Genomic DNA, 15,216 nt, shown 5'->3' with positions numbered 1-15,216 from the left:
TTTCAGCAACTAAAGAAGAATTAATAGATAATTTCGTTAGGTTCAGTTTATGGCCAAGGTCGATTAGACTTTCATAATTAGTTTTGATGGAATACCGAGTGCCGATTCGTAGCTCTCTCAGAGATGGCATTCTTTCCAATGTTTCTATTTTGAATTTTTGGCCCAAGACCAACTCTTCGATACAATGGGCACAACTGCAGCGATCCAAAATCAAACTTTTCAGATCATGACAATTTGTTGCCAACCTTTCCAAAATTCCATTCGAAATTTTACCCTGGAATATTTCCAAAGCGATGAGATTTTCGAACTCTCCGATAATTCGAAGCAGTGCCACATTCGTACAGTGACAAAGTGTTAGTCTTTGGACATTGAAACGATTTAAATTTAGAAATTGGTAAACTTCTTTCTCTTTCATACGGCAAATTTCATGTCCATTGCAATTCACAAAATAATGTTCGCATTGCTGATTGACTTTTAGATCCTTGCAAGTGGAACGCCATACAAATTGAACCAACGTCTCGTGAAATTCTCTACACACAGGAAGTAGTTTCAGGTGATCTTTCAGCTTCAGATTTCGAAATATTTTTTCCAAAACGATGCTATTATTGACGAGTTGACTATGCGATGAATTAGTTTTGAACATTTTAATTTTTATTTTCTTAATAACGAATCGAAAGATATGCTACGCGTTTCTTGTGGTACTGTCAACTAAAATGTTTAATTGTAATAAAATGTATCATGCCATTGTATATTTTTGTTCGAAAACCACAGAGGCTATCATCGGTCATGATGAGTTAATTTAAATTAGGAATCTTATTTTAGGAGACACAAATCTCGCAATGTACTATGAATGGTTCATGGGTCATGATAGCAAATGATTCTTTGTCACTGTGGAAGAATCGCTCATTGGAACTAAGAAACGAATTGGTATTTTCATCGCATATTTTGGTTCATACATCAATGTAAAATGGGCCATAAAGTTTTCGAAGTCATACAATTGGAATTTCGCGATATTTTTATACCCTTCACCACACTGTGGTACAGGCTATTATGTTTTTGTGCATATGTTTGTAACAGGCAAAAGGACACGAGATAGACCCATGGTTCCTTTTGAGAATATGCATAGAACCACTTTCTGAGTCGATTTATGTATGTCCGTCCGTCTGTAGATGTTAAATTGTAAACAAAATACAGGTCGCATTTATGATCCGAATTTGGATTAAATTTGGCACAAGTCACTTATTTGGCCCAAAGACGAACCCTACTGAAATTGAAGAAAATCGGATCAGATTTAGATATAGCTTCCATGTATAGTTTCGTCCGATTTAAGTTAAATGGGGCACCAAAGTCCCTATGTATCTTTTGGTTTGCATGAATTTTGGAATAGAGTACTGAATTAGGTCCAGAATGATGTGTGTTTCGTAAAAATCGGTTCAGATTTAGATATAGCTCCCATATATAGTTTTGTCCGATTTTATGAAAATGGTTTACCAAAGTCCTTATATATCTTTCGATTTGCACGAAATTTGGCATATAATACAGAATTATGTCCAGAATGATGTGTGCCAAGTTTCGCATTTATGATCCGATTTGGATGAAATTTGGTAAATTTGGCCAAATTTCCTATATATCTTTCGATTTGTACGAAATTTGGCATAGAGTACTGAATTAGCTCCAGAATGACGTGTGCCAAGTTTCGAGAAAGATTTGTATATAGCTCCCATATATAACTTTATATATACTTTCCTATATATATTTTGTACGAAATTTAGTATAGTCCAGAATGACATGTGCCAAGTTTCGAAGATTGATATATAGCTCCCATATATATTTTCGTCCGATCTAAGGTAACTGGGGCTCCAAAGTCCCTATATATCTTTCGAGTTGCAGGGAATTTGGCATGGGGTGCTGAATTAGGTCCAGAAGATGCTTGCTAAGTTTCGTGAAAATCGGTTTAGATTTAGATATATCTTCAATATATATTTTCGACCGATTTAATTTAAATTGTGCACTGAAGACGCAAAGATTGGCCGATCGGCACACAATTTTGTACAATGTACTGCAGTTACTATAACCTTTCGTGTGTCAAGTTTTCCTGAAATTGGTTCAGATTTACATATAGCTTATATATATATATATATATATACTTTCGTCCGATTTTAAGTAAATGGTGCACTAAAGGTCCATACCTAGGCCGATTGTCAAAACGCACTGAAATTAATATAAATTTAATCTCTGGCATGTTTCCTTGAAATCGGTTCAGATTTAGATTTAACATAGCTTCCATATATAATTTTGACATATTCATGGGTGCCTGATTAATACTTTTTAAACAGTGAAGCATACCTAATAGCGTGAGTAAAGTTTGCTTTAAATATATTTACAAAGTATGGAATAGGTTGCAGAATGCCATGTGTTGGAATTGATTTTAGTCGGTTTACTTATAGATATAGATCGCATATTTAAGTCCGTTCAATTTCATGTCAATGTTCATTTGAAAGACGATGTCTGTTAGGATACATATGTAGAATATCTCTAAAGTGGTGAAGGGTATCATATAGTGGCCCAGTCCGACTTTACTACTTTCCTTACTGGTTTAAATAATTTCTTTGTCGGATTTTGGCTTTAATAGTTCGGAACGTCCTGTTCACGCGTTATATTTTGCAAAAACCTCATTTTTTTATTATTTTAAGCCTGTTTGGAATGTTGTGAAGCCGGCGATTCTATTTATTACATTATATTGTGATTAGGAGGAACAATTACCAAATATTAAATAATATATTGCTGGAGAATGTATTGAATTTAAATTTGAGAAAATACTCACGAAAAAATTCCGTGGTTTATTAGAATCGTCGCCAAATCGATTATAGTACGTGGTTAACCGCAATGATAACTATAAAACGATCAAACATGATTTTATTTACATTTTATACACACATTTTCGAGCATTGGCGTGTTTATTGTTGACAAAGCCTAGGATCTGCTTGGGGTCTATTTTGGAGAAGAAAGCTAGATGATCAATTTAATATTTTCAAAATGTCTGTGTCTTCTGCCACTCAGCGATGTTCAATTGTTTCTAGCTCCACCCCACAATGATTTTAATCTATCTCTTATCTCTTATTATGGGACAACAGCGAAGAAGTTCTTCGGCGAGAGAATTCTGGCCAGATGGCTTTCGAGATTCTGCAACCAGGTTCTCTTGACCATCTGTTGCTGACTACCTCGCGTAAATCAAGCGGGTTCTGCCAATAAAATAGCCAATGGGCGGTTGCACAGATCTCTCAGCTCGTCGGCAATCTCATTCCCTTCTATGTTACTATGTCCTGGAACCCAACATAATTTAACCATCCGTCGTATGTCATGTAGAGCAGCCTTGCAATCACGAACCGCATTTGAGTTTATAGTGCACGACTTTAAAGTCTTGAGGACCGCCGGACTATCGATGTATATAGTCCCCGGCCTTATACTATCGGCAGTAAGTGTTTTGACTATATCGGCCGTTTTCGGCCCTGCAGTAAACGCCTGCACCAGTACCTTCTTCCATCTTTGACCCGTCTGTGAAAAACGACAGACCTGGCAGAGGCAATGAACCACTTTCATGTCATTAAAGTCACTATGAGAGGGAACGTAATCACTAATGTGAGTACATCTCTTCAAGAAGTCATAACCTGGCGTTGTGTGAAGGGTACTTGTTCAACGACTTCCAGGCATCGGTTTCTCGGAGCCTCAGAGAATATCTAGCAGCCTGGAATTTGACCGCCAGTTGTTGGAGGTTCATGATTTCATTCAAGGCTGCTTGGGGTGTGCTTTTTAGTGATCCGGTTGTCAGGAACGAAGCCGATCGCTGTACTGTATTCATTTTAGTCAGCAGTATCTTTTTGTTGATCCCTGGGAAATTTGGAATCAAAGAGCACAATTTCTGTCTGTGGGATTTGTGCCAAGACCATTGACGTGTGCCCTGTTGGACAGAGTGGAAAGCGCACCTTCCATGATGTCTGAGATCGCCGGTAGAAACTTCCCACCGACCAGCAAGGCTACAAATTTTATTTTAAGATGGTCGAATTTTAGCAGTATCTCATGTATCACCAAAAGCCATAAAAGAGGAGATATTACTCCTCCGTGTGGTGTGCCTCTGTTCACAGATTTCCTCACAGAACTCTCATACACTTTTAATTTTCTTAAAAAAAATTACCATTTTGTGGAGGAGCTAACAGATGGAGGTGATCGATATTAGGATGTTATTTATCCTATTAAGTGTCATAATCTATACTGACAGATACACATATGTACAAGGAAACAATAATTTTGTAAATTTGATAAAAAAGTATTTACATGATACGTTTTGATTTTCTGTCAGTTTGTGAGAACGTTTTCAAATTAACGTTAATAACTTTAGTAGGGACATCGAAGCGCCACGGTTCCAGCTAGTACTATATATATATGTATATATAGTACTAGTACTATATACATATATAAGCTAATTTATTTAAGACCTATGAATAAGTGATATTTTCAAGCCAATTATAAATCAGTCAAACATAACTAATTTAAAAGAAATGCATCCTCATGTTAAAATAGTCAGTTGATCTAAAGAAAAATAATCGATAAATGGACTAGTAGTGGTGGGTTTTTTAAAACTAGATTCTAGTTTTCGGTTTCACGTTAATGTAAATGTGTTCCATACAAGCAACAATGTTCAATATCGCGTAAGGTTTCTATGTTTAGCGATTTTAGAAACAATGCAGAAAAAGTTGTAATTGTTTAAGGGATAATGTGCAGATGCCTGTGTTCCTGAAATACCAAACAATGTTTGCAAACATTGCTACAAATTCAAAGGGCTAATTGGCAATTATTTCCCTGTAATCATCATAAGTCAATTGCCGTTGGCATACCCATAATTAAGAATACTACACTGGCTGGAGGGTTATAATAAAATTGAACTAGCCCTTCAAAGTGTTTTCTCCCTTCAATCGCAATGGTTCTGGCCACGGATAATTCTCTAAGACTAAACGATTTCATTCGTTTTCCGTTGCAGTGTTATAGTGTCGTGGGTATAAAGATATTTCAGTGGGATGCAAATGATGTCATGACCACCAAGGAGAAGTGTATCTTTATCTTTCTGGTAATCAATTTTATAGTCTGTTGGTTTACGAAGGTTTTGTTCATTGTGTTTGGTGAGTTTGTCGATATGGTGCACGCAACCCAGTGGATGCTCTACTTAGTGTTTGCCATGAACGGTTGTTTTAAAACCATATCTGTGGCAATTGGTCGCCAGAAGCTTTACACAGTTCTCAAGGACATTGAGCGGATTTTTCCCCAGACTCTAAAGGAACGCCAGGAGTTCCGTTTGTCCCACCACTACGCCTATATTATGCGGCACTCAAAATTCATGAGCATTCAACACTGTAGCATTGCCCTGATGTTTATTGTCTTTCCGCTGGTGCAGTCATCAATCGAATATTTGATCAGCGATGCGGAGAATACGGAATTTGTGGCACGTACACCCTACATTATGGTATATCCATTCGATGCAACTGGCGGAATTGGTTATGCTGTTGCCTATTTATCACAATTAATGGGTGGTTTTACGATTTCGTGTTTTTTCATCGGCTCCGATATGCTGTTAATGTGTACGATTTATTTGGTAATTATGCAGTATGACTATCTCTGTTATCGTATTGACAATTTCAAAGCGAAGGATTTTGACAGTGATATGAAGGAGCTAAAAATCGTATTGGAAAGGCATAATTTGTTGAATGTGTAAGTTGAGAGTTTATTATTTTGGCATTGAATCGATAATATTGTATCACACACCGCGCAAGAAATCCTATATTCCACGTACTTTTATTGGGAAGTCTTCCAAACATCTTAGAAAAGGTACTAAGTTTGCGCGTCCAGATCATTGTCACTGTGCGTCGGAGTGAAATTGATTTTAACATAAAACACTTTAACATCTACTAACACTGATTTCAAATATTAATCCATTTCGCTCCAAGATAAAATTTTTATATTAATTAAAAAATATATTTTTTTTAATTTAATTAGGACCCCTTGATATAAAAAATGTACTCATTTCATTTAGTGCATGAAAATCCTAATTTATATATATATGGGTAATATTGCCAATTTTTTTAATATTCAATTTTCAAAAAGTCGGTTTTTTTTTGTTTTTGTACTACATCAATAATTCTTGGTACACATATATAGAAAAATTTGCGAATACGTTCGCGATAAAATTTTTGGTAGATGCGGCAAAAGTTATAGACGTTTTATTTTTATGCATAAACAAAATTTATAATTACGCCGTTTATTATACACTGCGTATCATAACTATAGACGCACCCTTAATTCAATTGGTATGTTAGTTGACAAATGAAATGGACCCATTAAGTTATGGTTCACAATAAAATGATCAAAAACAGATATTATTCAACAAAAATAATTAATTTATTCTTTATGGTTTCGCCGAATTCCGCCCTTTCCAAATTGCTGGTGTTGCATAACTATAGACGCACTTTTACAAAATTAGAAAAAATTATTTTTTAAAACTTAAATAAAATAAAATTACTTTTATAAATAATGGGTAGGGCCTCCCTTATTTTGAATAAGTTCAAAAATTTTAGCCATCACACTGTTGATCAAAATAATTCGCAAGTCTTCATCGATTGACCGCCATTCATCGATAATCACTTCTTGGAAATAAAATAATGTTTGGTATTGGCTGTTTTCTGCATAGACACGACGAGTCAAGATTCCACACATGTTCTCGATCGAATTCTGGTCGGAAATTTTAATATTTTTCGATTTTAACCATACTTGAGTATGGCCACTTTTATGAACTGGTGCGTTGTCCTGCTAAAAAACGAGTCCTTGATTGTTGCTGCTTTCCCAAAATGGCAATAATTTGTCTTCCAAGACTTGAACGCACTCCATTGAATTCATTCGACAACATGGAAATGTCAAATAAAGGCTATAAAATGCTCCCAAGGCCATTAAGGAACCGCCACCGAAATATCGTATTAAGAAATAACGATATTTCGGTAACCGCCACCTTGGGAGCATTTTATAGCCACGGAATGCTTTATTTGACATTTCCATGTTGTCGGATGAATTCAATGGAGTACGTTCAAGTCTTGGAAAACAAATTATTGCCATTTTGGGAAAGCAGCAACAATCAAGGACTCGTCTTTTAGCAGGACAACGCACCAGTTCATAAAAGTGGCCATACTCAAGTATGGTTAAAATCGAAAAATATTAAAATTTCCGACCAGAGTCCGATCGAGAACATGTGTGGAATCTTGACTCGTCGTGTCTATGCAGAAAACAGCCAATACCAAACATTATTTTATTTCCAAGAAGTGATTATCGATGAATGGCGGTCATTAGATGAAGACTTGCGAATAATTTTGATCAACAGTGTGATGGCTAAAATTTTTGAACTTATTCAAAATAAGGGAGGCCCTACCCATTATTTATAAAAGTAATTTTATTTTATTTATGTTTTAAAAAATAATTTTTTCTAATTTTGTAAAAGTGGGTCTATATTTATGCAACACCAGCAATTTTGAAAGGGCAGAATTCGGCGAAACCATAAAGAATAAATTAATTATTTTTGTTGAATAATATGTGTTTTTGATCGTTTTATTGTGAACAATAACTTAATGGGTCCATTTTATTTGTCAACTAACATATCAATTGAATTAAGGGTGCGTCTATAGTTATGATACGCAGGGTATTGAACAAAAATTTGACATATGACTTCATTTGTAAAATATGAATATGCTGATATTATAATAATCGAAAAGAGTTGCACACTTTCGCGAAAAAAATAAAAATATCTACATAATCTAAACACTGTGACACATCAAATCATATAAAAATCAGTCTGTGTAGCGGTTTGCAGCTTCCTTTTGAGAATATGCATAGAATCATTTTCTGAGTCGATTTATGCATGTCCGTTCGTTCGTCTGTCCGTCTGTAGATGTTAAATTGTAAACAAAGTTCAGTTCGCATTTATGATCCGATTTGGATGAAATTTGACACATGTCACTTATTTGGCCCAAGGACGAACCCTATTTTAAGAAAATCGGCTAAGATTTAGATATAGCTCCCTTATTTAGTTTCGTCCGATTTAAGGTAAATGAAGTACCAAAATTCCTATCAGTCGATTTGCACGAAATTTGACATAGGGTACTGAATTAGGTCCAGAATGGCGAGTGGTAAGTTTCGAGAAAATCGGTTCAGATTTAGATATAGCTCCCATATATATATTTTTGTCCGATTTAAGGTAAATGGGGCACCAAAGTCCCTTTATATCTTTCGATTTGTACGAAATTTTGCACAGAGTACTGAATTTGGTCAGGAATGATGTGTGCTAAGTTTCGTGAAAATCAGTTCAGATTTAGATATAGCTCCTATATATAGTTTTGTCCGAGTTAATGTAAATTTTGCACAAAAGAGCCAGAATTTGGCCGACCAGCACATAATTCTGTACAATGTACTGCAGTTGCTATAACCTTTCGTCTGCCAAGTTTTCTTGAAATCGGTTCAGATTTACATATAGCTCCTATATATACTTTCACCCTATTTTAAGTAAATTGTGCACTAAAGACCCATGCTAGGCCGATTGACACAACGTACTGAAATTAATATAAATTAACCTCTGGCAAGTTTCCTTGAAATCGGTTCAGATTTAGATATAGCATAGCTTCCATATATAATTTCGACGTATTCAAGTTGATTGTACACCAAATAATCAATGGGTGCCTGATTGATATACATTTTAAAAAGTGAAGCATACCAAAAAAAGAAACCAAATAATCACTAATACCTACACAATGTTGTTAATATTGGTCCCGCTTTAGGTATACCTCATATTACTTTGCCCTCTAAAATGTTTCACCCTACCATGGAAAACCCCGCATTAAAATTGCTGAAATTTGTATTTGGTCTACATTATGTTTTTCAACAATCGATTGGTAGAATTGTCGTTATAGGTCTACTCTTTGGTATGTTCCCCATAACTGTAAGTATTCCTATGGTGGAGTATATCCAAAGATCGATCCGGCCGAACTTAACGCTTTTTCCACTTGTTTATATTAAAATAGTTATAGATCCACATTTTCTGGTAGCCCCCATATAACGGTACATCCTAATTTTCAGTATTTTGGTGTATTGATTACTTTTCCACCGAATTGACTGTAATTTAGTATTTTGAGTTCTTAATAGGTAGTCGTATATGGTAATTAATCTCTCTAGTGAAAATTATTAATATTCGCCCTCTTTTAGGGGAAGTCCCCATATAACCCCTTTTTATACCCTTCACCACACTGTGGTACAGTGCATTATGTCTTTGTGCATATGTTTGTAACAGACAAAAGGAATCGAGATAGATCCATGGTTCCTTTTGAGAATATGCATAGAATCACTTTCTGAGTCGATTTTTGCATGTCCGTCTGTCCTTCCGTCCGTCCATGTATTTTTGTGAAAGTACAGGTCGCATTTATGATCCGATTTGGATGAAATTTGGCACAAGTCACTTATTTGGCCCAAAGACGAACCCTATTGAAATTGGAGAAAATCGGTTCAGATTTAGATATAGCTTCCATATATAGTTTCGTGCGATTTTTGGTAAATGGTGCACCAAACTCCCAATATTGATCCGATTGAGACAAAATTTTGCACAGAGTATTGAATTAGGTCTACATTGATGTATGTGATGTTTTGTTGGAATCGGTTCAGATTTAGGTATAGCTCCTATATATAGTTTCTTCCGATTTTATGTAAATTGTGCAGCAAACTCCCAATATTGGTCCGATTGAGACAACATTTTGCACAGAGTATTGAATTAGGTTCATATTGATGTATGTGATGTTTTGTTGGAATCGGTTAAGATTTAGATATAGCTCCCATATATAGTTTTGTCCGATTTCATGTAAATGGTGCACCAAACACCCAATATTGGTTCGATTGAAACAAAATTATGCACAGAGTACTGAATTAGGTCCAGATTGATGTATGCGATGTTTTGTTGGAATCGGTACAGATTTAGATATAGCTCCCATATATATTTTCGACCGATTTTATGTAAATGACGCACCGAGGAGTCTATGTTTGTTCTATATTCACGAAATTTCGCAGCGTGTATTGAATTTAGTCTAGAATGATTTGGTTAAGTTTGAAATCGGTTCGGATTTAAATATAGGTCACATGTATACTTTAGTATGGTTTAATGCAAATGGAGGAGCCTATTTCTTTTTCGCTTTACATGAAATATTGCATAGCGTATTGGATTGAAGACGTTTCAAGTTTAAATATAGCTTCCATATATATTTTCATCCGAGTTCATCAACATGATGTACCAAATAACTGAAGTTTGTCCGCTTATGACTAATTAGTGCACAACGTACCAAATCGAACCTAGAATAACGTGTATTGGATTTTGTGTCGAGATATATTTTGGATAACGTATTGTGATCCAGCATACCAAATGGTGGATGGTCCTCCAAAGATTATATGTCTATTCTATCTAAAGGATATTGTACATATGAGCATCTTTTGTATGTACCAAAAGTGGTGAAGGGTATCATATAGTCCCCCCGTTCGACTTTTGAAGTTTCCTTACTGGTTCATCTTAATATAATTTTCTGATTTGTATATAATAAAACAATATATTCTTTCGAGCTTGAGTCTTTTTTTATTTTTCACGATCAATATTTCGCAATTGTTTTAAATTGCATCTTCAGGATAATCTGCTAACAATTTTAAAATTAATGACATTAATTACACAGAATGAAGTGACAAAATCGCTTACAAATAAACTAGTGTCAAGTTTACTTAAAACTATCGTCGTCGGATGTAAATATTGCACTGAGTTTATTTTAGTTTATTGCACGATCTCTCTTTCTGTGTAAGGTGTCTGTAACAGTAAGCTGCGTTGTCTGTGTCGCTCTTAAAATTAATTCTCTTTGTTGTTGGTAGGTTGTGTATGTGTAGCATTTCCAATGTAAGTCTCCTATTGTAATTGTTTTCTGTTTGAAGTATTTTTACTTTATCAAAGTTTGGTCTATGGTTGTTGTTCTTACAGTGTTCTGCAAGTGCTGTTTTTTTTTTGTATTATTTTGATTCCTTAATTTTATGTCAGATTTGTGTGCCGATAATCTGGTTTTTAATTTTTTTTTTGTGGTTCCAACATACACCTGTTTACATTTTTCTTCGTCGTTTCCATCACATTCTATTTCATAGATAACATTGTGTTTTTCCTATTTTTGTATCTTGCTTTTCGTGTTGGAAAATAACGTTTTTAGAGTATTATTTGGGCCACCTTATATGTTTCTTTATCAAATAAATTTGCATTCTGAAATCTTTCCGAAATTATTGGGATATAAATCATTGATGTGTAAGTCCTTTCCTCCTCAGTTCGTGGCTGTTTACTTCGCAGTGTCTGATTATTTAGTATTCTGTTGATTACGTTGGCTGGAAAATTGTTATTTGATAGAATTTCTCTAATTTTAATTTTGTTGATTTCGTGGAACTTTTCATCGCTTATTTTTAAAATTCTGTTTGCTAAGTTGTTTGCCGTGTTCATTATTATCTGCTTTGGGTGTTTTGAAAAGAAGCTTATGATCCTCCCCGACGCCGTGGGTTTTTGGTACCAGTCTAGTTCTAATTTACCCTTATTTTGATACACCAACGTGTCCAAATATGTGAACTTTATATTGTTGTTGTAGCTGTTTAAAATAGTCAAGGTATCTGTTATTGCATCTTCCCCCAGTATCACAAAAAGATCGTCAACATATTTGGTTACTAGTGTAGGTTTCGTCGTTAGTTGTTCCATACAGGTGTCAAGAAGTTTCTCCATCACTATATCAGCTACAATTTGAGAAGCTGGTGAACCCATTGGCAGTACTTTTTTCTGTTTGTAAACCTTGTCATTATATGTGAAGTAGCGGTTGTCCTTAATGCAAAACGTAAGAATACTGAAATGCTCGGGAACAGTGATATCACATCAAACGATACCATTTTGTCATTCTCACCGACAGTTAAATTGGTTATCTTCTTTTTAAAGTCAATTGAGTCCCTTACGTTGTATTTTGAGTTAATTGTCAAGTTCTTCAGTATTCTAACCATGTATTTGCAAAGTTGTATGGAAGGTGAGTTTATGGAGGAACATATCGGCCGTAATGGATAATTTTCTTTGTGTATTTTGGGAAGTCCATATAGTCTTGGTGCGGTGGCCACGTCTGATTTAAGTTTTCGTCTCTCTATTGCACAAATTATGTTATTCTTGTATAACTCTTCCACTAGTTCATTGTTCTTTTTAATTAAACTTGTTGTTGGGTCCTTATTAATACGTTCATAGGACATCATGTCCGATATTGTTCATTCTTGCTTGATAATCTTCCTTGGTAATTGCCACCGTTACATTGCCTTTATCCGCATTCAATATCAATATGTCGTTGTTATGTTTTAGAAAAGTTCTTGTTTGATCCACTGTGTGGTTAATTACTTTGTCTCTTTCACTTTCTCTTTTCTTGTTCAAATGTGTGTCTATCATTGTTGTAAATTTAGTTCTCAAAATTTCTTGTAGTTCTTTGTCTTTGTTGGTTTGAATGATATCCTCTCCGTCCGCAATGAATTTAAATAAGGGAAAATCTCTCCGCTTTGTTGGTAGTCCAAACTTATCGCCAAGTGAGAGAAGCCACTTTACTTCGTTAGGAAATTGTATGTTTGTTTTGTTCACAAACCCGTTCTCATTGTACTTTATGTTGAGTTCGTTCATTTGTTGTTGTTTAAGCTTGTCAAATTTTTGTTTTTGGATTTTGTTAGTTTCTTTTTGTATGATATTTGTTATTCTTTGCAGATTATGTTGTCTTTCTCCTCTTGTGTTAGATGTTTCTCTAATTCAGTATCTAATCTCAGTATCTATTTTGAAAGTTGATTATGTATGACTCTAATGTTTTTTGAATGTGATGTATATGGGGAAATTTAAAGATATTGTAAATATTTTTTACTGAATTTCTTATGAAATTGGGTATTATACCATTGTTTCGGCATCTGATTAAGAATGTTAGAGAACATTTTGTTTTTGCACCTTTTACCTTTATGCTTTTGTGTCTGTTTATGGTATGTCTGATATTGTTATTTTTCTTTATGTTGTTGTAGATCATGTTGATGTTGTATTCTATCTTTCGGCGTGCTCTCCGTATTGTGCTTTGTTCTGTGTTGTTTTGTTCGACCTTTTTGATTCTTATAAAATAAAACAATATATTCTTTCGAGCTTGAGGTTTTTTTTATTTTTCACGATCAATATTTCGCAATTGTTTTAAATTGCAACTTCAGGATAATCTACTAACAATTTTGAAATTAATGACATTAATTACACAGAATGAAGTGACAAAATCGCTTACAAATAAACTAGTGTCAAGTTTACTTACTTTACTGATTTGTTCCGAGTTTTTTGTTTGGCTTTAAAACTCTGTTGTAATAATAAAACTAGAACGTAAGGTTCGATAATGAACTATAGCCCGCATTTAGGCCTAGCCCTCATATAATGATACCTACCGATTTTAAGTATTTAACTACAAATGTTCGTTAATTCCAGCACGATGTAATCACAATTAGTCCCGCTTAAGGTATAGCCTCCAGGGACGTAATCAAACAAATGTTTTTTTTTCTGCAACCCACAACAAAGCACCCAACCCAAGTGGACCGATATTCCCCATCTTCGAAATCTAAAGTTCGGCCCAGCCATTTTCGGTATTTTTAAATATTAAGCGTGAAGGAAGGTATTGCGATGCCAAAATGTGTGGTTAGAAATAGAGCTATAACAGTCCTTAATTATGCAAATATTTCCAAATTTTTTTTTTTAAACATTGTTTGAAAATCGAACAGAAAAGCCAAGATTTTTAGGTCAAAGGATACTTTATATCTTCAGAGTCATTTAGGGAAATTCAAAACAAATTTTTCAATATTTTTGAATAAAATGTATTTTGAATATTGACAAAGTGTCCGGAAAAGCCATTGTTTTACAACAACTAAATTAGCTTCACTCAATATATATACATAAATGGGTCGGACCGCCGATCGTTTAATTTATTTCGCCTTAACGTTGTCTTATTGTTTCTTTTCAGTGTTTCGAAAACGGTTAATGACATTTTCAGCATTTCAATATTGTTGAATTATATGATCTCTATACTGATTATCGTCCTGATTTCGATACAAATTACCAAAGGTTCGGACTTGGATTTGGATATGATAAAATTTGTTGGATTTTTTGCATCGTCTACAACACAAGTCTACTATATCTGTATGTTTGGAAACTTGCTAATTGATTATGTAAGTACGAAAACTAGTAGAGAAAACCATCCGTCCATTATCTACGTACTTAGCTGGCTTGTCACAGAACATTTGTTCCATAAGCCGAGCTTAAAAAAAGATTTCTACATATATCTAAATATATGATAAACTGAGATATTTTTCCACATATCTTTACACTATTTATAGAGTTCCCGAGTTAGCGAATCATTAATCGGCCAGGAATGGTATGCGACTGATATTCGTTATCGACGTATGCTGGTATTGGCCATAGCCCGTTCTCAGAGGCCATCACATTTGACTGCTTTCAAGTTTTTTACCATTTCAATGGAAAGTTATGGCAATGTATGTTTTTGATTAACATTCTGGTCTGTTTTTGTCAAATTTTATGCGCAAATTTCAAAACAACCAATTTTTATAAAATACTAAACGAACGAATTTGAGTTTGACATTGGTTTTGAAAAATATTTAATTTTTGTGGTACCACTTGTATTCATTGGTTTTTATTTTACCGAAACAGATTGAAAATATACTTTCGAATTCATTTCGAATATGTTCACGTTTAACACTGTTATTTTTATAAAAATCTTTTCGTTTTTCTTTCTTTTTTACAGTTAATGACATCGGCTTATCAACTATTTACTTTGTTAAAGACACAAATGGAGCAGTAATTCTGAAGAATCAGTAAATCACTTAAACTTTACATTCTATTTAATAGCGAACTACAAACATGATTAGCTTTTGTCCTTTTAATATGCACGCAAATATAGAATAATCTTAGTTTACACTAAACATTGCCTTTTCTTTTAATGTGAACTGCATAAGGCGTAATCGATCCAATGGGACAACTATATGAGTATACTCGGCATTGACAGGACAACCACACTGCCAAAACGATTA

At 34.4% G+C, this 15,216-nt stretch overlaps 1 protein-coding gene across 1 annotated transcript; it reads left to right on the top strand.

Moving 5' to 3' along the window:
* The first annotated feature begins 4,975 nt into the window (after nt 1-4,975).
* On the top strand, nt 4,976-14,987 carry LOC133326022 (putative odorant receptor 85d). Its single transcript, XM_061534699.1, has 4 exons — nt 4,976-5,760; nt 14,133-14,337; nt 14,506-14,661; nt 14,931-14,987. The coding sequence occupies exons 1-4, from the start codon at nt 4,976-4,978 to the stop codon at nt 14,985-14,987; spliced, it is 1,203 nt and encodes a 400-aa protein (XP_061390683.1).
* Nucleotides 14,988-15,216: the final 229 nt, after the last annotated feature.

This window comes from Musca vetustissima, unplaced genomic scaffold, assembly GCF_032173495.1.
Source record: "Musca vetustissima isolate MV318-11 ecotype Yass unplaced genomic scaffold, APGP_CSIRO_Mvet_v1 utg1866, whole genome shotgun sequence".
Classification (NCBI taxonomy): domain Eukaryota; kingdom Metazoa; phylum Arthropoda; class Insecta; order Diptera; family Muscidae; genus Musca; species Musca vetustissima.
Note: the sequence above shows the minus strand (reverse complement) of the source record. Positions and strands in the feature narration are given on the sequence as shown.